The sequence below is a fragment of the Bombus bifarius genome, unplaced genomic scaffold (genome assembly GCF_011952205.1).
Source record: "Bombus bifarius isolate JDL3187 unplaced genomic scaffold, Bbif_JDL3187 scf7180000008208, whole genome shotgun sequence".
Lineage (NCBI taxonomy): Eukaryota > Metazoa > Arthropoda > Insecta > Hymenoptera > Apidae > Bombus > Bombus bifarius.
This window is the reverse complement of record NW_022884511.1, coordinates 1,510,864-1,532,836: the sequence shown is the minus strand read 5'-3', so window position 1 is coordinate 1,532,836 and position 21,973 is coordinate 1,510,864. Positions and strand designations below refer to the sequence as shown.

General features: G+C 35.7%; 1 protein-coding gene across 1 annotated transcript in view; it reads left to right on the top strand.

Moving 5' to 3' along the window:
* The window catches only part of LOC117210659 (cysteine-rich secretory protein 2-like), an 87,858-nt gene that overhangs the window by 60,182 nt on the left and 5,703 nt on the right, over positions 1 to 21,973 (top strand). The window contains exons 4-6 of the mRNA XM_033453875.1: positions 4,643 to 4,779; positions 16,318 to 16,463; positions 18,884 to 19,090. Of these exons, the coding sequence (XP_033309766.1) occupies positions 4,643 to 4,779; positions 16,318 to 16,463; positions 18,884 to 19,090 (490 nt within the window). The remainder of the gene's footprint in view (positions 1 to 4,642; positions 4,780 to 16,317; positions 16,464 to 18,883; positions 19,091 to 21,973) is intronic.

Genomic DNA, 21,973 nt, shown 5'->3' with positions numbered 1-21,973 from the left:
CAATGGTTTAGTAATCTGAAAAGTTGCGAATGAGAGAGGAGTGTGTATCGAAAATTTCGAAACATACAGTGGGTGTGGTGAAATAAAATGCAATTATATCTGCTATGAAACTCTACAAAAAGGAAACAAAGAGAATTCACAATGCATTTGGAAAATTCCACACCAATTGGAATTTGTTCTTTTCCAATTTTATCGAAGCATGTAACGACTACAACGAAACAAATACATTGCTTACTATAAAAACAAAAAGGGAATTCACGCCGATTTTCACAAATTCCACACCCATTGAAATCATTCTCTGTCGAATATATTTCAAACAATGAATTAAAACATGTAACGAGTACAATGAAATAAGTTCGAATTAGACAGTAGGGCGAGGAAAATACGTAAAATACGCGAATACATGAAAATTCATTTCTCTTAAATGATTAGAAGAACAAGGGACAAATTCGCAGAGAATTTTGTAAATTTTACGTATTCGTGAAAAGAGAGGAAGGGAAATTCACAATCACGCGAAGTTCATGCATTCATCGATAGAAACTCGATGATCGAAGGAACGAAAAAACACACAAAGAATTCGTAAATTCTGCACCATTCACCAATTTATTATACGCGTTCAACGTTATCTCGACTCATCAGAATTTTCACATTTGTCCCGTGTAATCCCATTCCACTAGAATCTAGAAGATAAACGGGGTTGAATAAGTCTTTCAAAGTTCCGACCTATAAGTAGGATCAACTGTTTCGTCTTCGCTGGAGAGAAAAGCTAAACCCAAGCCGAAACCATACTCGCGTGAGAGCTTGGCCTCGCCTAACATGGTTCGAATGTTAAATTAGGGTCAGGGGTTATTAGGGGTCTGGAGATTTTATCAGAACACGTGAGTGGATAAACATCTGATCCCCCGGATGTTGGTGGGTCACCGCGATAAATTAGGGTTGCGAGTAATTTACAAGGAGATGAAGCTGTCGTTGATTAGCCCACGAGGCGGTTCTCTGGCCGTGCGACAATGCGGATTGGTCGATCCGAGAACCAGGCTTCATTCGCGGATAATTTGCGATCATTCGCGGGATATCGTGGATTAACGTCGTCGAGGAGGTCGAACAGGGAATGTGCGTTAGCATCTTGTTTGCTGATAATTGAGGCTTGTTTGCAGTAGTGTTACGTAATGGTCATAGGTTTATCGTTGTTATTACGTGGCGTAGTCCAGAAATTTCCGATTGGCTATTAACGAAAAGCACAAAATTTATTTCCGAATCTATAGTAATTTATGTTCATTGCATTATACATACCTTAAATTTCTTTGCTATGTATTGTAATTCTTTACTTTTATTGAGATACTTGTATTAACGTTCGTTTTTGCGCGCTTCGTACATTGATGCCACCTAAAGTGACAACCAGCGTGATAGTAACTTGCTAAATACCAAACACGTGACACAACTTCGTTACTTTTCATTCATTTCCCACAAATTTTACGGTCACTTCTCCACGAAATTATGTCTGGAACCGTATGAAATTTCGGAAGTTACGTTCGCGCTAGGTACCTTCTTTAGCGGCACCATTTTATGAAGCGCGCATGCAAGAACCGGTGTCCCGTTATGATAACTATCTCAATAATGGTAGAAATTACATAGCAAACTAGTTTGAGGTACGTAGAATGATGTTGAAAATACATTTCTGCTTCGCTTTAATCTTTGTGGAGATTGTGGAGATAGGTTCACACACGATATTTCAATATCTAATTTCACATTTTTAAATTTCAAGATCATTCAGCGGAACCTTTATCGTTAGTTAAACTTAGGAGAAGTACGAAGAGATTGAAAAGACGGCCTAATAATAGAAAATCGTTGGACAGGCTGTCTCATAATCTGAAAAATATTTTTGGTTCCACGTCGAAAGGAAGTTGGAACCGGTAAACCGTTCCAGAAATTTTGCCGGTGTGAGAAGAAATCTGAGCGGCTTCGTAGAGAAATCTTGGACGCAGCTGTCGTCGGGAATCTAGCGAAAGAAAATCGCCCAATCTGTATTTACCGAGGGCCGGAGTTTGCGAACTATGACGTGAGTAATATCGCTACTGTCGCTCGAACCAAGTTGAATTTTCGTTACCATTAATCACAGCGAAATTCTTACCCTGCGAAATACGCAAGGGCTGCTACTCGTGACTTGAAGATACAATGACTCGGTAAATGCGAATAGAAACTGTTTCTGAGTTCTCGAACGTTTCCAGAGTCGATGAAGGAAGTGAAACTTTCTCTTTTCATATCGTTATTTCATTCCGCATGTTTTATGGATTATTATATTACTAACATTATATTTCTTTTAACCGAATCAACACATATTTGCTATTTATTTCTACGAATTCTAGTTTGTTGTAATGAAATTTTCATCCAATTTTCCATTAAAATGCCAAAATTTTTACAATACACAAGTCGATTTTATGAACCACTAGGTTCGCTATTTTTTCTATCTTTACGTTCTCTAAAAAGATGGAACTTTTCAATGGGATGTGATGAGCAATTTAACGCGCCGAAAAACTTTTTAATTAAAATAATAATTTTGGGACACGCGGCAGTAAGAAAAATGGGTTTCGTGTTTGCTCTGTTAATGGACTCGTCGATAAAGTTACCCAGGTTCTTAGATAAAAGGATGGTCGGTGTTAGGAAAATGTTCCACTCAAAGGAACCCTTAATTAGACGCTGAATTTATGTGGAATGGAGATTCTGTGAAAATGGTGGAAACTTTGTAGAAAATCGTGTAAGGTATTATCATGAAATGATAAAATGTAAAATAGGCGGGTGATTTAATAAAATTAAGAATTCGAGTTGTGTCTGTGATCGAATAAAATCTGTCTTAAATTACTTATGTGATGGTAACTGTAAGAAACTACCCGAGGTGCTCGAAACTACGAAACTACAGAAACAGAACTGAATAACTTTTACAAATTTATTTTTTCTTTTTATTCTCGCGAATAGACGCAATTAAGGTTTTATAATACTTTAAGATTGAGATTTTAATAACTTAAGATTTTACAGCATACTTTACTTTAAATATTTTAAAGAAAAAAAAGTAAAAAAAGAGGCAAGCTGATGATACGACAGAATTGCAACAAACTATTCTCATAATACAAGAAAAACTCTTGGCACTATGTAAATCTCGCTACTACAGAGCTTCGAATCACACGACCAATTTTCGAAATAATTTTAGAAAGCTAGAAGTGCATGGGAGTTGACGAGCTTTTTTACGAGCACTCCCTTATATCGGTTATTAGCCGGTGTTAGCTGGTTACATGCGTCGCTTTACAAATGCATTTGCAGCTAACGTTACGGAAGTAAAATATGATCGCCCGTTCAGATCCGGTGATATAGGGCGTTTTTATAATAGACGCGTTCCCGCTGGCTTCATTGTTGACCGGTAATTGGACAAAAATTACACGGGCAACCCGTGTATCACGGCTTAACGCACATGGCAAGTGTTCGTTCACATTAAAATAAATGTCACCCATTGTTCGGGGATCCGATATAACTTCGTTTAATGGCGCGTCTTTCGTTTTCTCGTTCGACGACGAAATAAGCCATTGTGGGAATTTCTTTTATATAAATCTCTTTCTCTGAGAATTAAGTGACCGTTTCCATAAAAGCTTGTATTTTCAGTTTTTAAGTGTATCAGTATTTTAGTGGTATACTGGGAAAGATAAACTTATTTTTTAAACGATTTCAATATCTTTTGTTCTGTCGCTGATAATGTCGAGAACTATAGCAATCTCTCGAGATGTAGGTACTTTACGTCTCATAGCAGCGTAATGGAACTTTTCAATTATCCATCCTTAGCTGTAATAAAAACTTGAAAGCACTCGATCATAAACCGTTTGATGCGTTAAAAGAGTTGAGATATTGCTTGAACTTACGTAGGTTATTTCCCGACGTTTTTTTGATGCACTTTTTATGGAATAAAAAAGAGAGCTCCGATTCGAGGCCAACCCTTATGAATTCTAAATATGAAGATCTAAGTTAGTCGAAAGATATCACGACTTTCTCAATCGATCTAAAATATAATGGAAAAATCACGCCAATATCGTGAGTTCAGCATCGTCTTAATTATTCAAGAAATATCTTCGCAAATCGTGCGTGATTCACAGGTTGAAAATCCAGACACACGCGTTATCACAAATTAAATATGTTCAAACGCAACAGTTTCGTTTGCACAACAGTTTCGTTTACACAACCCTTCCGATGCCTCACCACAATCGACAAAAATGTTCAGGAAGAAGCAACGTCCTTTCCGAAGGTTGCCATTCGGCGCCATTTGGAAAATCGCATGTCCCGTCTCAATTTCGAACATGAGTCTCTGTTCTGTCTGTTTCTCTTCGACAAAGCGATCCGCGAAACGCGGAATCGCGGAGCAGCGAACAGGGGTAAAGGATATGAAAATAGAACGTTATTGCCCTGTTTGGAGTTGGCGGCGCTGTCGATATTCCCCTTTAAAGCGGACATTTGTTCCATGGGCGAAAGGGAAGGAAATGGAGCAACGCGCGTAAAGAGAGGGGAGGGTGAAAGACAGAGGGAAAAGGGAAAAAGAGGACTTTTATTGACAAGGAGTATCGGTTATCGAGACGTTGTTGAGAGGAACGTTTGCCTCTGCTTTCAGCACCAAGGCTGTATGGGGACAGAGTGCCTGTCAAGCTACTAAGAACGAACAGCGGCAGGGTCCGACAGAAGATCGTCGACACGCATAACTATTTTCGCACGCAAGTCAATCCTCCAGCGGCTAATATGCTCGCCATGGTGAGTCGCTTGCAACTTTATCGTTACACTTGAAATTTCATTGCCTACCTTGTAGTTCATTTTTTAAATCATTCGTATTACGTTATTATTTTATTGTTAATTTTATCAACTTATTAATCATTTACTAACATGATTTTTATTTATGACGTTGTCTTAAGAGAGAAAGTAAATTTAAAGGAAGGTACAGAGTAAAATTTATACTTTGAATAAAATTAGAATGGAAAGGTAGGGGAGTAAGTTGTCAACGATTGTTAATTTCGCCCTCTGCAATTGACTTCGCAGTACTCCATTTTAATTGAAAATTTCAGATTAGTTTGTACAACGATTTCCTGATTAACAGATTTAATTGAAACCGAGGGGAGGGCCGGTTGAATTAAGGTTTCCAGGCGGACGATTAAAATTATATTTGCATACGAAATGATTACCTTGAAGCGTATATCTTCTCATAATTTTCAACTTAAATGTTCTTCATTATTTCAGACACGGTAATGCTAACAAATTTCTCTCGATCTTCCATTCTTTGCAAATATCGTTATCTCTGTTATTTTTACATTATTACTAATTATGTAATTAACAATATGGTACCAGTACTTTGATTACAAAAATTTAACCATGAATATATCCAAAGGGATTCAAGAATTCCGCTCACGTATGTGATATTTGTACGCGATCTATTTTTTAAATTCAATTAATTTCTAAATGTTATCATCTATCAATTCTCGATTATTGTTTTCAATTTTATTAGCTTTTAGCTATTTCTTTTTTTATCATTAATTACTTTTCAAATAAACAATAACGTGAAAGTATGATTGCACGTTCAATCGCCTATTAAAATGCCCCTAAAATTCACCGGACCGTAATTCCAAATCTATCAACACCAACTCCCCATAACTCACGCCGTCAGAAGCAGCAATTCTTCCCCTTTAACCCAGTTTTTGTTTCATGTCGAACCGACTTTTCGTACCATAGATATCGTTCGTTCGAAGCGAAGCATAATTTCGAGCGGTTCGGTGTCGTTATCTTTCTCTTTCTCCCACTCTAGTGCTGACCTATCCCAAGCGCAGCACCTGTGCGCTGGCCAGCGACAGACGCCGAGTCAGCGTCTTTTTTATTGCTACTACCCCCACTGCTGCCCACAACTACTAGGGAACGTACGCATTCCCAGGAAAAAAAAGTGGGTCACGGCGTTTCCAAGAATTTCCACCGCCATTCATCGCCGGCGCGCTCGTGCATTTTAACAGAGCGAGCTTTCGATGCGAGGGATCGGGATATCGACGTGAAACAAAGCGCGGTACACGCTGGAGCAAGGTTCTTTCCTCTATATTCGCGGAGATAGGAGATGGTTTCTTTGATGAAATTTCTGAGTTTTTGGTTTGTCTCTTTTACAACTGGATCTTTCTATGAGGAAACAAGAAAAAGAAATGTTGGTTCACGAAGGTCTTTCCTTACGATGGATGAAATGGAAATTGACGATTGTTATTAATAATTGGTATTGTGATCGTCCTAACTGCGTTGGACATTCTGTATTTGTCTAAACAATTATAAACAGGAAATTTAATGCTGAGGGAGCGATTAAGGAAATGTTGCTGTTGCAGTAACGTAACAGAATACATTGTTATGAAAGAAAGTTGCAAACTTTGAGTTAAAATTTTGAGATAAAAATTAAATGCTTCAGAGCTTAAGAATTTTTTAATAAAGAAATTTTAATTAAAAAATTTCACTATATCTTCCCTTCGCTTCTTGATTAAAAAATTGTTCAGATCAATTTGGCGAATAACGAGTTTTAGTTGTACACAGTCTGGTGTCCGAATTTATTTTTTATTCATTCATATCATATTTTTATTTTTTCCCCATTTTTTATTTATTTTTTATTTTTTGTTATAGGAATTTTATGTAAAATGTTAATTTTCATGTTTGAAACATTTTTTTCAGTTGAGCTGATAAAATCGATACTAAATTTTGTTTGAAATCGACATTAGTATCTTGACTAAATTTAGAATTATTTTATGCAAACAATGGCATCGTTTTCTCATTCACGATTTCCAAAATCCCCTTAGTGAAAACGAAATCAATAAATAAGAAAAGGAAACATGCAAAAAAAAGAGAAACAAAGGAAATCGATATTCTGTTGGTCTTATCGTGAAAATGGAAATTACTTTTGGATCATGTTTATCCCAGTAAAACCAGCATTAAACTTTACGTACGAACTGCAGTTTACATAATCAGGACCGCGAAACTACTTTCCCTATAAACAACGTTATTTCCCTCCGATTGTATACTCCACGTTTGGTTTTGGCAATGCCATTGAAGTTTCATTCGATATTTTTTTTGCTGTTAAACGTTAGAGGAAAAGCGTGTAGTTACGAAATTTCATAAAATAAAAGTCAGTTTATCGCTGAGAGAAGGAAACAGTGATTTTAAATTCTAAATATACGGTGAATTCTAAATTCTTTCTCACAAGAATTACGTGTATTTCTCGACGAAAACATCTAATTAGTCTTATGTTTGAAATAATAAAAATAGGATATATTTATGAGCAATTTATATTCCTATATGTACACTTTAGTTCATAAGTACACTACTTGTACATGTTATTTAATATTTAATTTACAAAGCTTATGCATTTCACGCTTTATTACCTCAGCCAAAGGCACCAAACCAAAACTACCCTTCCAAAAACATCACAACATCCTTACATCCTCGCTGTAAGTAAATCAATTGCATTTACCAACGAGTCGTAGCGAATTCGATTATTTTTGTGGCGTGACGAAGCACGAGTAGTAGAGCCGAGTGTAACATTGGTAGCTTTGAACAAGCCGGTGGTGAATCGTTCGCCGTTTGAGCGAGTGGAAACATTTGTAACAGGCGTCGGTTTAACGATCCCAAGCTTCTCTCGCCGCGACGGACGAATTCCCTCTCGCCGAGGCAATGAGCCGCGTTTTCTTTCCTAAAAAACCGAGCAGTTGCTTTTGTCGGGGTGGCTAACGAAGCGTGGAAGAGACACAAAGGGGTTCCGGCCTTCCCGCCTTCATTTGATAAAATTCCACCTGCCACGAGGAAACGTGATTCTAGTACGCGATTCGTTGTTATAATTGAGATTCTTTTTTTTAATAATTGAACGCGAATCTTTGAAATTGGGAATTATATTTGAAAATAAAATAAGGGCATTTTCGAGATATCAGATAATCTATAGGTAATATGCAGAGTTTTACTGAAGATAATACCAGTTCAGTTAATATGGGACTCGATTATTTTTCTATTAGCAGACTGTTCGATGTTCATGTACTTCTATATTATCTCTATTCAAGTAATTGCAAGCATCTCAAATATTAATGTTTCACAAAATTTCATATCCTTTTTTAGAAAATTTGTCGAATATTCAAATTCTATGTTATAGTAAACAGTTTCATGTAGAAATATTTCGTATTATTATTCAAATAATCACGAACATCCATCGAATCGGATATTTTCTGAATATTCGCGAATCAACTTTTTATAGCTTATTTAAAAGTTACTGATCTAACACAAAAGTTTTAAATATACGATTTTTATATCGTATCGCATAGAAACAATTCCATGTGGAAATATCTCATGTATTTTTATTTACAAATAAATTTTCGATTTGGTTCACGTCGACGTGGAATACAGTAGCTCGTCACCAAAATCAATCTCGTTACAGAGCGTTTTGTTCATTCAACATCCGAAACAATTACTTCGCGTTTGCCATTAAACACGTTTCACTATCGTAACAACGGATTGTACGGTTACCGTGGGAGCTTTATAGCTCGCGTCAAATGATGAATTTTAAGTTGATTGCCGGTAAAACCAAAATGGACGATCGTTACGTTGTTTCGCGGATATTTCCCGCTATTACGGCTAATGCATAATAAATAATCTCATAAGTCATGCCCTGATCCTGATTATTCACGGGCAACGCATTAACGATGATGAATCCCTGTGGTTGAAGTACCAGCATTCGTTATTGTCAAATAACATTGGAACGCGCTGCTGATCATCAGCCAGACTTTCAAGCCATTTAATTACTCATGGACAGGAAAATACTCAATTTTAATCAAGACATGGAACGTTCGAAACCACGTGTATGATTCTCCACTAAAATTAACACGCGATAAATATTAACAACCGTTTCGGTAATAAAATAGGACATTTAAATATTTTAAATCAGCTTTGAAAACCGTCATTGTGTTTCACTGTTGTAGTATGGTATCTTTCTCTAACAGTGCAGCGTGGCAAACATCTTTATCCGTTGAAAGTTTTACATCTGTAAACTAGTCTATGACACAAAACATGTTAAAGAACTCCATAACTCCACAAAATCTACATAATTTTTCTGTATTCTACACTTTTGAAGTTTTAGACCTCGACCTTGTGAAAACTTCATAACTTTCTAAATGTAACTCAATTTGTAAGTTTCCATATTCCGTTCACGTTCCACAATCTTCTTCATGGGAAGGAGAATTAATCAAAGAATTTAACATAATTTCTAAAATTTTATACACGATTAAAAAATTCCACGAATATACGTGAAGTACCTGTCATTACCACCACATATAAACCTAAATATATTACACGAAGATATCTTTAATTAAAACGATATGATAATAAATTAGTAGGTAAGTACGTACATATGATCATGTTTCTATTTTAATAAAGGTGAATATTAATTTCGCTAAAAACAGCTGTATGTTTCAGATAATCCTCAAAGAAAAAAAAAACAAAAAATCTAAAGCTATTATTTTGACGAATTTAGAAGTTATAGTGTTAAAAAGAGAAAGAGAGAAATAATAGTTACTTTCACAGAATTCTAAGTCCAAACACCAACACTAGCACAAACATCGTATCATTATACGTTTCCAAATATCATAAAGTGAATCAACCGCTTCGAGGAAAGTTGGTAATTTCCGCGATGCAGCGCGATTTTCATTAACAAAAGTTGGAACGCAAGGAGCTTATCCGTTGATTCGGAGGCAATAACAGAGGAAACAATCTGGAAGAGTAGAAAATGCGAGAACGATTCGGTAATAACGTTGAAAGCTGTATAATTCAATTTTTCGGCTTCCGAACGATACTATCACAGACGAGGTATAGATGTGACATTCACTGTTTTTCCGTGTTGCTATGTAAGACTTAAAACTAATTCTAAAACTTAAAATTAAGACCCAAAGATCAAGGTTTAAAACCAAGACTTAAGACTAAAACTTGAAACGAAGAATAAAACCCCTACTCGTCTCTCGTCGTCCACCAATGAGACTTAAAATTAACTTAATCTAGATCTTAGAACTAAAACCTACTTAATTTAATGTACATTAGATAGCAGCTCTACTAGCAGTCTCTCGCATCAAAGACCTCCACTTAGGGCGAAATTAAACTATAAATACTTTGTTAAATCAATCGTTCTGTTTAATAATTTAGTATTTGAAAGAATTAGATAAAGGAGCTTTTAACTTTTTGCTCTATGTTAGGTAATGTATCTCGGTAGAGAGATCGTGCACCATGGACTTAACCTAGATATATCTGTCTTAAAATCAACTAGAACTTGAATACACGTATCTCACAATGTTTCTACGATATTCCTTGCGTCCCACGATGGATGCTAATAATTTACTGAGGCATAAGATCTCCCTTATGATTAATTAAGGTTAAGACGCACGCATCCCGCGTTAGCTGCCTCAGTTGAAAGTTAAAACTAATACATATAAAACTTAAAAGTAAGCATATAGCACGCAACTCTCCATAATCTTTACATGATATACGTGTATATTATATGGAACCGTTATACATATTATATTATATCATAAATGAATAAATAAATGAATAAATACACACACATGTATATATATAAGGATTACACAAATCTTTATAAACTTAGAAGCAAGCATACACGACGTAACATTCATCTTCTATACAAAGATTATACACATTATTATAAAGGTTATTAAAACTAATTAATTAAAACTAAGACGCACGCGCCCCACGAGGTCCTTGCGGTATTCCACAGGCGTTCCACAAGGGATTGTCAGTTCAACGAAAAGATTCCGAAAGAACTTTTGCATGATCTACACTGGACTATGTTAGCGTAGTAATGATAAAATAATGTAAAGAAAGGGTAGGATGACGTGAAGACTAATCTTTGAAAAACGATGCCAATTACCAGGTCTCACCATGAGCAGGTAATTACGAAACCTGCTCACGAGTTACTCAAAATTGCTTGCAAATCTCGACATTCAAGTTGTTGGGAAGAATGTCGAGTTCTGAGCCTAAGCTGTGAAACACCTATCTCCTACGCAGCGCTTACATGAATATTACATGAATACAAACTTAAAATAATGTATGCGTCACGCAATATCTACTTCCTACACAGCGCTCACGTGAATTTTATAATCTTAAAATAAGGCACACACGACACAACAGCTATCTTCCATGCAATTACGCCGATCGTTATGAACAGTATCAAAGATACATTTGTCTAACTTGAAACGGCGGAAAGAAAACGAAACTATCGATACTTTATTCGTAATTTCGTGTCTTGCAAAGGGGAATTCGAGTCGTTCTATTAAACTCTAACTTTCAAAATATCGGAAAATTGTAAACTCTGACATGAGTTAACTGTACTTCCCTTAAAAAGAGGGAAGGCAAAAAGGATAACGATGAATCAGAGAATAAAAGAAAAATCGTGACGTGTCCGGAACGAACGAGATCGCGATCTCTCGAAAGAAGCAAGGAACCTACGTGACGCATTCCCGTGCGCAATATAACACTAAGTTTCGGCGGGAGGTTCAAAGATTGATCGTCACTCGATTCCTGCTTCGCCGTTCGAAATTTACGCGAACCACGGTCGAAATCATCGACCGATGATGTCGCGGTCGCCCAGCCAAGGATCGAGCGTGCGGGCCTGTAATCTGACACACTTCAAATGAACAAGTGGAGCTCCCGATGAGAGGAACCACTGATTAGGATTACGAGGAACTTGTCCCAACTGAACTAGAAGGGTCCACTCCCAGTGGGAGGGACTCGCCGAACAAGATTACGAAGTACATCAAATTACAGATTCTAACCCTGTCTGAGTACCGAAGTACCAATTGGGCAGAGTCGCATATCCTTGACTGGACTTTGCGAGTACCATCGGCTCGACGATAACCCTCGCGACTCGACGCAATGAGCGAACAGTTATCGAGCAGTCACTAAAACGAAGGTGTCCTTTGGCCGACTTACGAATACAAGAGAATCTCAAGTACACGTTGACCGACGCGCGAACGAGTACGCTGTGCAATAGATAGAAGGAATGCAATAGATGAACGATACGGAGCCAATAAATCTCGAGAACAATTTGTGTTATGTAATCAGCGAGAGGGGCGAAAGAAAATAGATTTTTATTTTTCGTTGCGAGTTCGACAAGCGTCATTGTACATAATGGGGTTGCGATCGGCTTAACGTAAGTATCTTATAATTCGTTAAAGCTAAAACGCGCTCGTTCCACGATGTTCTCGAGATATATCATGGCGTCCTACGGCGGTCCACGGGATCCCAGGACGTCCCACGATGCCCCCGCGGCTAGTACCAGTCCAGTTTAGATCACGAAACTCCGAAAGGAATTTTTGATAACCTAGGTTGGAATGTATTAAAGTAGTTGCTAGGTTGATATCGTTTTTCTGATAGTAATACTCGGAAATATTAATATGTGTATCGTTTTACAAATGGTAATATGCCTGTAATATTAAAGTTAATATTATATTAACTGTCTAATATTTACAATAGTATTTCGAGATATTAATATTTGGAAAACGTTACTAATTACTGGGACCCACCACGGGGAGGCGAATATTCTCGGATCTCATTACATATCATAAATTGATAATTCTATTTATTGATAAAATATCTATCTATAAAATATCTATAAAATATCTATCTATAAAATATCTTATCCTACATTGCACTAGATTTTATTTGTTTCAATTTAATGTATAATTGGAGAGAAGGAAATGGATTCGTGAATAGATTTATGAATAGACGATAAATAGATTACGTAAAAGGTTCTTAAATATGCTTGTATTATACTTGGTTCACGAGTAATTGTCATTCATGTTATCGAGAGCAAAAGATGTAAAACTATTGGATAGTAAAGAATTAGTTAGTATTGAAATTTATTAATTAGTGCTGTACGTGATTTTAATATGAGTATATCTATAAGTGTGCGAGCGAGAGTAAAGGTTATTATCAAAATATATCTTACAAGTTAGTATCTATTCATAAAATATAGATCATTCATACGCAATATTATATCTTATTATTAATTATAATATAATATCTAATTTGTTAAAGGGAATAGGGTACAGTATGTAGGAAATTGTTCAGGACATTTAACTGCATTACATTTGGTTCTCAAATAATTTTATCAATTATGTTTTCAAAAGCAGAGAATGCTATAGATTATGACAATAAGTCGAAAATTATTAAGACAAAAATAAAATCTGTACATCACTCTGTTAGGTTTGTACACGAGCATAGAGATGCGTTTTAAATATCTTTCAATAAAGATATATTTTATGTTCTTAGTTATTGAAGTGTATACATATTGATAGAATTCGTATTAAACCCGTATCTGAGCTCAAATAATCATATTTGAAGATTGGAATTCATCGCCAAAGGAAGCAAACCATGCGGCTTACCAATAGTACATGCATGATTGGATGGCGAGATTTCGTGGTCCTTGATTTCATTACAGTTGCTTCCTCAAATCCATGAAAATGGTTTAATTCTTTGGCCTTGAGCGGACACGAAGAGTTAAATTCCATAGTCAATCAATGGGTACATTTTGCACTGCTAGTGCATTGCACTGATTTTATATGAAGTAGTAAAATGAAAAATTAAGTAAAGTATTTAACATTAAAAACTAGAATTAAATAGAAATAAAATATCATGTGAAAGATTTCAAGGCTTTAATGAATAGTAGATGAAATAAAATAAATCATTAATTTAATTTTTTCAAATTAATAGCATTTTACTATAAATTAATGATATAATTGTTAAAAATTAATGGAATATTTGTTTTTAATTAATAGTAAATTGTCACAAATTAATGGAATAATTGTCTGAAATTAATGACATATATTTATAAATTAGCAATAGAGTTGTTTTAAATTAGTGGCGCAAGTGTTTTATATAAATGGTATATTTTCAAGTCTGTGTGTACCAGACTGCGCGTAAATTGATGTATACACATTAACGATTTTTGCTGATGTCATAAGAAATGATTTTTCTATCGTAACATAATCACTTAAATCACTTTAATGCTACTAATCACTTTTTTAAATGTAATATTAGATAAATAGCTAAATTGTTAGTAAGTAAAACAAAATTTGTTTTCGATATTCACAGTACGGAAATAGAAATGAAAATGACCACTTTACATGTATACCCGGTGACATACTCTTGACAATGTTCCGATTGGTTGGTCGAACGATCTTTCCCGATGTTGTGAAAAATGATTGTTCTATTATAATTGAATCAAATTTAATAACTCTTAAATGTTTATTGTAATTTAACACTTTTAACAATTTATTGCAGTAATTTTTGTATAATTTTTATATTTCTTACGAGCTAAAGCTAAATTTACTCTTCTGTGGTACTAGTTTCTGACATAGAACTGTGCTAATTTATATTAAATGTCAGTTTATGACAAAAATAATTGTAGTATAATAGCCAAACATGAAGTGAAACAGTGGTCAAGAGTGTTCACCCATCCTAAAGGAGAAAGAATTCATATAAGTAATTACAGATTTGTTGGAACTCCTGTACAAGATTTTTCCAAGATATTTCTTGTTGAAAATAATTAGTACAATGTTGTAACCAATTATTATTTTACAATTACAATAAGATTCTTGTCACAACATTTCGGCGTTAATTACCGTTTGAATGATAGTTGCAAAAGTATAATTTCATTCATTCATAGGTGGATTTCACACTTTTGGTTCGATGAGGATTACGTTAAAAAACATTTACAGAAAGCTTAATATCATTTCATGTCAAAAACGCCAATGAAAAACGGATCCATTTCCTTAACTATAAGAAAGTATGTAAGGGGAAAACGATATCTTTGCCGAGTAACGAAACTAATTTTATAAATTACAATTCACTCTAACTCGTTCTACGAATTCGTTGCAGGAATATGCAGATTTATCTGGAATTTCTGTTTAATACAAATTACACAGACTGCTTTATTTCAAAGTTGGATTTCATTTGTTAAATGCAGGCTTCATTCCATTAACGCATCCTGCTCGCGATGTTCTGTAATTGTTTCAACTACACGGACGTAAGATAATTGAACTAATTGTATTCTGCAAAGGCTCTGTAAAATTTCAACGGAACAAAATTGGATGATTTTTTTATTTGCGTTTACCACACGCTTAATCAGGAAGAAAGTTAAGTTTCACGGAAATTTTCTGAATTTTTAATTTATACACCAGCATGACATTTTATTTGTAATTTCTGCGATCATTTTACATTATCAAATTCTGCTTTTTAATATTGTCGCCATGAAATGTAGTTTCAAGGATTCCTTTGATACTATTTCATCGCTATTTCTTCCTCCTAGATTTTATAATTTCACGAAATTTAAATAAAGTAATAAACTATTGCTTGATATTTAATATAGTAACTGAGGCGTAAGATTTCATCTCGAAGAGTTCACACAGTGCCTAATGCCACTAGTACCTACGTAAACATATCCGCGTTTCTCTAATAAATAGTACATCTTAATAAACTCTCGTTTACGAGCGGTTCGTTACGATGCCGACGCGACGATGCATTCACGACGCCACGGTATCGTTCTAATCTTCACGTGAAAAACGGGGTTGGCAAAATCGCGGGGCTCGTACAGAAAAGTCCTTCCCTCTTCGAGACGTTCGCGTAAAAGTGCTTAACGCCGCGGTTCGATGGCCGGACGCGACTATCGTAAGGTCGTGGCGAGTTATAAATTTTTATGAGGAAACTCGGATCGCTCTCGCGTTAAAGCGATACCGGGGTGAAAATTAACGGGCTCCGAATAAACGAAGTGCCACTTGGTTACAGTCGCTTTCGTTTCATGGAGGGAACCTACGGAGGGGTTCTTCGATAAATTTCTGTGGAGATTGTATCGCGAAGTGGATGTGAAGGGATCGTGCTGGTTATGAGGCCATTTGAGATTGTGCTTTAAAAGGATTTTCATCTTTAAAAATAGCCGGGCAATGACTTTTTTATATTTCTCGTGCTTACTGCTGTTTTCTAGATATAACGTGAATACATCGAAAATTGATTAAGGAATTTTAACAATTGAGGAGATGGCTCTTCGCTGGTTTTTTAGTTTACAAATCAAGTGACAATTTTTAAAGATTTTCATTTCCTAAATTTATTTATTGTATTTATTCATTTACTATAAATGTTTCTTATTTTATTATAAGTGTCTCTAACGATGAATCTCTGATAATTATGAACAGGAGTATATGATACGTAATATGACCAGGAAATATTATATTGTTTCAGAAGTGGCATCCAGGTTTGGGTAAAGCTGCACAGAAATGGGCTAATCGATGCCTCGGTTTGGTACATGACAATGCAACCGGCCGATATTTGGATGATTTCGGGTCGAGTGGGCAAAATATCTTCATTACAACGAGAAGGACGCTATGGTGAGTTTAAAAATTTTCAAGTAAGATTACATATTCCTGCATACAATGGGCAATCAAAGTCGTATCAGCTTAATCTAATCCTCGACGTTCTTCGAGCAGAACAATAGACTTGATGAAATTCATGGAAATATTCTAAGCATTGCGTTACTTCATAGTCTTAAAATAATTAAATTTCTGTGGGAAAGTGATACAGTAAAGTCTTGTGCCTTCGAATTTATTCCAAACTTCGTTTGAAGACGCCGAAGGTCGCGGTGCGTTCAATAGAAAAGCCCGTTATTATTCAGACAAGAAAGTTTCGGATGATTTAGGATTAAAATGTATCAGAAAGTACGTTTAACGTTTAACTAACATCCACCAATCTATTTTTCTAAATCAGAAAGAAGCGAATATAAATAAGTTATGAATATTTCTATTTGAATCTGATTTTCTTATTGCTTCATGAAATTTCCAAATTTTCGCATTTACAAAATTATGCAAAAGGAGCTAAGCTATGTATGTATTTCGCAGCGAGCGTATCTTATTCTAGCATCTACAAACCTTTCATCCCTGTAAGGGCTTAAAATTCTTTATTATTCAAATTTACTTCAAAAGATCTTTCGTGGATTGTACGCATAATGTATTCGTGCTCCAGAGGAAGATATTCTCGCTGCAGGGGATGATTGTCCCCGTGGTGCTCCAATAACCGCAGAATTCTGGCGCATAGGGCATAGAATTTCGAGTAGAGTGCACCACAGAACGCAGACAAAGGCGGATCCTTATTTCCGTATAATTGCCACATCGATACCTTTCAATTAAGTCGCTAACTATCATTGTTACTACCAAAGGATTTACTCGTGTAATATTATTATTTCAAGTTTCGAGCGAAGGGAGTTACAGTGTTTGACTAACACATTAGAGTATTAGAATTTATCGAGGAAGCTTGATTTTTTTCTGGACTAGAGTATTTGATTATCTTGATATAGCCGAAAGTATTTGCTAATTTTTAGAATTACATTTTACTTTGGACTTTTTGGGCTATTAGATTATTCGAAAAGTTCGTAGTGAAATTTAAGAAAAATGACCGAAGGATAAAATAGGGGAAATCAAATTGTTTAAATGATTACTACTAATTTGACTAATGCAATCAATGCAACTTAAAACATTGCTTGCCACCGAGATAATTTATGTAATTTGAAAACAAATGACTTTCCTTCGGAAAGAGTCATTAGCGTCTAGCGCTTCAGAATGCACTCTGCAATTCATTTAACAAACGTAACAAAGCACTCGAAGTTTCAGTAGAAAAGGGAACCATAGGCCAGACGGAAACGCATGAGCCGATTCAGAGTTAAAATTCGCCAAGGGCTATGTTCATACTACTGCTAAAATTGCGAATATTTTTGCATCCCTTCGCTACTATGATATGTAATTTAATAAAATTAAATTCCTTATTTTTCTCATTTGTCATGCTACATAAAAATCGCAATTTTATTCAACTTATTCGTAATACAATATCAGGCAGTATCATAAATTTGAAACATTTTAAATATCAATCATACGTTACGTCATTATGTATTGTATAAATCGTATATTTGTTATATAATTTATGTAAATTGTATTATATATATTGTTTTACGTAGTAATAATTTATAAAAATGAAATTGTTTGATTTCTTTCGTGCAGCATTAATCACAATGTACAGTGATTCAGTGTATCTTGTAATTTACCGTAATTAATTCACTTGCAACAAGATTTACATATTTTTATACTCATTATTTGTATCTCTGCATTTCTTTAACGAATGTTTCAATCATTGGAATTGCCGATGGCAACGGAAAGTAATCTCCTGTTTCATACAATAAAACCTCTTTTCGTTACAATCTCTTTCTTATAGCTTTGAGCCGCGTATAAATAAAATTCTATTTACTACTTCCTACAAAGTTTCAATGTAAGAAATTCTTTTCTAAAAATAGGTAATACATTATTCAGTAGCCTCGTATGAATAAGCCTATAAATACGCGGAAGACCGTAGACTCCCAGTAGAAAAAGCTGTTATTGTTGAGGCACGAAAGTTCCTAGTCTGATTCGAAGTTACGATTCACCAGCATTGTTCTACTTCTGCCTAACGATAACTTGCTTTCGTACTCGCTGGTTTCCTTAGAGACCCACCTGTTGACGTTCAGTGAACAATTGTCGCCGATGTCACTTCCATGTCCTCCTTTGGCGTCGGCAATTCCAATGAAACCATTCGACCGAGTCTGTCGTGTTTTTAATTGACTTGATTCTCTTCTTTTGGATTGAAAGGCCTTTCGAACGCTCCTCGCTTCTTTCAGTGTACAAAGCGAAGAAGAAAGAAAGAAAGTAGAATTGTACAATGGTGGCGAAAGTAAAAGGAAGATGTTAATGTAAATTTGCCGATTAATCAATCGTCCTTTCATTTTCAGGAATTTCGCTATCAGAATGTGGTACATGGAATATAAAGATTTCAAATACGGCAACGAAGAAGCCAACGATTATCGCAAAATCGGCCATTACACTCAAATCGTGTGGGCCACCACACATTTAGTAGGCTGTGGCGTGAGTCATTGCACTGGTGGCAAAGGTCCACTCGGCAAGGACTTTTTCATGTATGTGTGCAACTATGCTCCAAGGTGAGTAAACAATTGCTGACAATTTGAAAATAAGATACCTTGAAATTTCACAAATTTTTTGTTCTATAGGCTCGAAAGTCGGTCGACTACATTCGAGCAGTATCACAGTGGAATATTTGTATAAAAAAAGTTGGTGAAAATTATTTCATTCGTTTTAATGGAGTGAGATGCACCGAGAAATGGCATTAGAAAATAATGTTTTATTACCAATCTCGGAACAATTGTTACAGGATATTCTAATAATTTGTTCCACAAGTTACAAAACTATAGACCTAGAACTTTAAGTATACAGCTTTGTATGTATTCCCCATAATATCAGATTTCTATGATGCGAAATTTGAGTACCGGGATTGGTTAGAATTTTAAGTACACGTCGAACTTGGTTCTATCGCGTTTGGTGTAAAGGTGCCTACAAGAGAGCCACTTGTCAAGGAACAAAAAAGCGCCTATAAAGCGAACAGCAAAAGGAATACAATACGGAGCGGTAACAAAGCTGAAGTACCTTTGCGTGTATTCTCTTCAAGCTTCTCGCAGTTGCCGTGTTCTGTGCGCGCTCTCGTTTCACTGTTTTCGTTTCATTTTTCTCGGTTCTGTGGTTTAGTCGTTTCGAAAACGCGACCGACTGGCTATTATGATTTCCTTTCCAAGCGTCTTATTTAATTTTGCCGACTTCAGAGGGATATTTTCAAAAGCGTGTTAAGGCACGAGGTTGCTTGAATTCGTTTGAAAAACTAAGTTTTCTTTCTCCGAGTAATAGACCGGCAGAGTAATGTAGGACAGAAATTTGTAATTTTTTATATAATAAGATAGTAGATAAGTAGTAAGATTTTAAGACAAGAGGAAGAAATCAAGTTTGTTCGAGCGGAATATATTCAATCGTGAAACTTAACTTCTAACGTTGATTTGGTGAAATGTTGAGAAACGTTTGAAGCTGAATTAAGGCGAGTTAAAGAGTTCTTAAATACACATATTAATGAATTTTTCACACGCCGTCAATTGGTGAAAAACGAACGTAACAGAGTTGTCTTCGCCACGTGTGGTCGCAAGTATCACAGGGAATTACCGCGTGTAGGTAGTCGCAGCTGCTTCCTGCGCCAGGAATTTATGATGGTGGCTCATTGTAATCGAAAAGTTTGCCTGGTACCGCGGCGGAAGGCCACGGGCATAATCCGGAAAATTGCGGTCGAGAAACGAATTTATGACGGCGCTCGACGCGCGTAATTTAAATTCTCTCGGCTTCGTCTCTTTCCCTTCCTTCTTCCTTTCTTTTCTCGTTGTTGGTGCATCGCGCCAAGGAAATATTACCGTGTACGCGCGTTAGGACTGCCCGGAAGGATAAATAAAGAAAGGTAATTACAAAGGAATTAAAGGGATAGAAAATAAGATAGCGAAGAGGGAATCAAAGAGGAAAACTGGCGGTGTTTATGAGGTCGATGGATTGTAAAGAAATCGAACTTTCAGAAGGTTGTGAATAGTAGGTACTATAAATTTCACGTCTTAAATGTCGTCATATGTGACGTAATTATAGATACTTATTTGCTATAAGAGATTAAACGTGTGTGTACGAACGTTGGATTTCATATTAACGTAACACGCTATCTGTTCGACGAATCTGACGATTCGTACAATAGTCATTCATCTTATGTCAGAGTCTTTTATCAGTGTTTCATCAGTCATATTCTGCGAGTTACTGTGCGAGCACTCGCGAAACAGTTGCAACGTAGCCCTCTATGTAAAGAGTATCACGGGTTCATTTGCATCGTCATAATCATGACAGGCTTGCAATCTTGCCGGCAAATCGCGCTCACGCGGCGCATAATTCGCCTTAAGCTCTGTGTTTTGAGCGATTACATTCTAAGATATATTTATCATGTTGGGTCAACGGCCTGTAAGCGAGAAAATTTATACGATGATAAGTCAAAATAATTTTATTTTACTATAATGTTAAATTAATTATCACACCTTACCTGGTACGACTAGATATTCCAATAATTATGAATTGTTTTGTTTACCCAATTTAGATATTTCGTTATTTTCAATATTATAAGTCATTTTCCTAAAAGGAGCGTGTCCTATGAAACGAACAAATATTGAAAATGGATTATAACGACGAAATGTAGCACAATTAAAAAACGTGGAAAATGCGAATGTGCAATGAGAGGGTATAACTAAATTGCGTGCATGCTTGTGAAAAAGAAGAGGGAAGATAAAAAGAAGTTGAATCACGAAGTGTACGTTACATTTCGTGTATCTGGTGTTGCTTTTTGTCGACAAGAGGAGCACGTCTTCTCTGAAGAAGACTACTTGACGTCTGACCCACTTCTCCGACGTCTCGTGCATGTAGCCACTTTTTGACCACCCTCTATAAACTTCTTCACGATCGCTTCACCAGAATACCACGTTGTTTAGCACCTTGGACATTGTTTCTATTATTCCTCTCTGTCTATTCGTTATTGTTCACATAGAAGATGATCATGAAAGATCATGAAACTCTACAATAAGATTTTTAAACCCGAAAATCGTAAAATCGTAAATTTTTCAACCACTCGATGAACAGTCAACGAAATTAAATTTTTAACAAGTTTAAAATTAAATACAGCGATATTCAAGGCACCTGCTCCTGCAATTTGGTCGTAGAATTTCCAGAATCCATTCAATCTGTGCTATTCGATTGGTTTTTTTTAATTAATCCGATTCAACCAAGTGTTTACTATTTCAAGAAGAATATTTTCTATAAACCGTTCCCAATTTTTTGCGTGTATGCTTTTCAATTCTAAAAATTCTATCTCTCGGTAAGCTCTATAAATATTCTTGGAACTCGAGCGATTCAATAAAAATTCCTGCATATTATAGACATTAAACTGTTCTATTCTAAACATATTG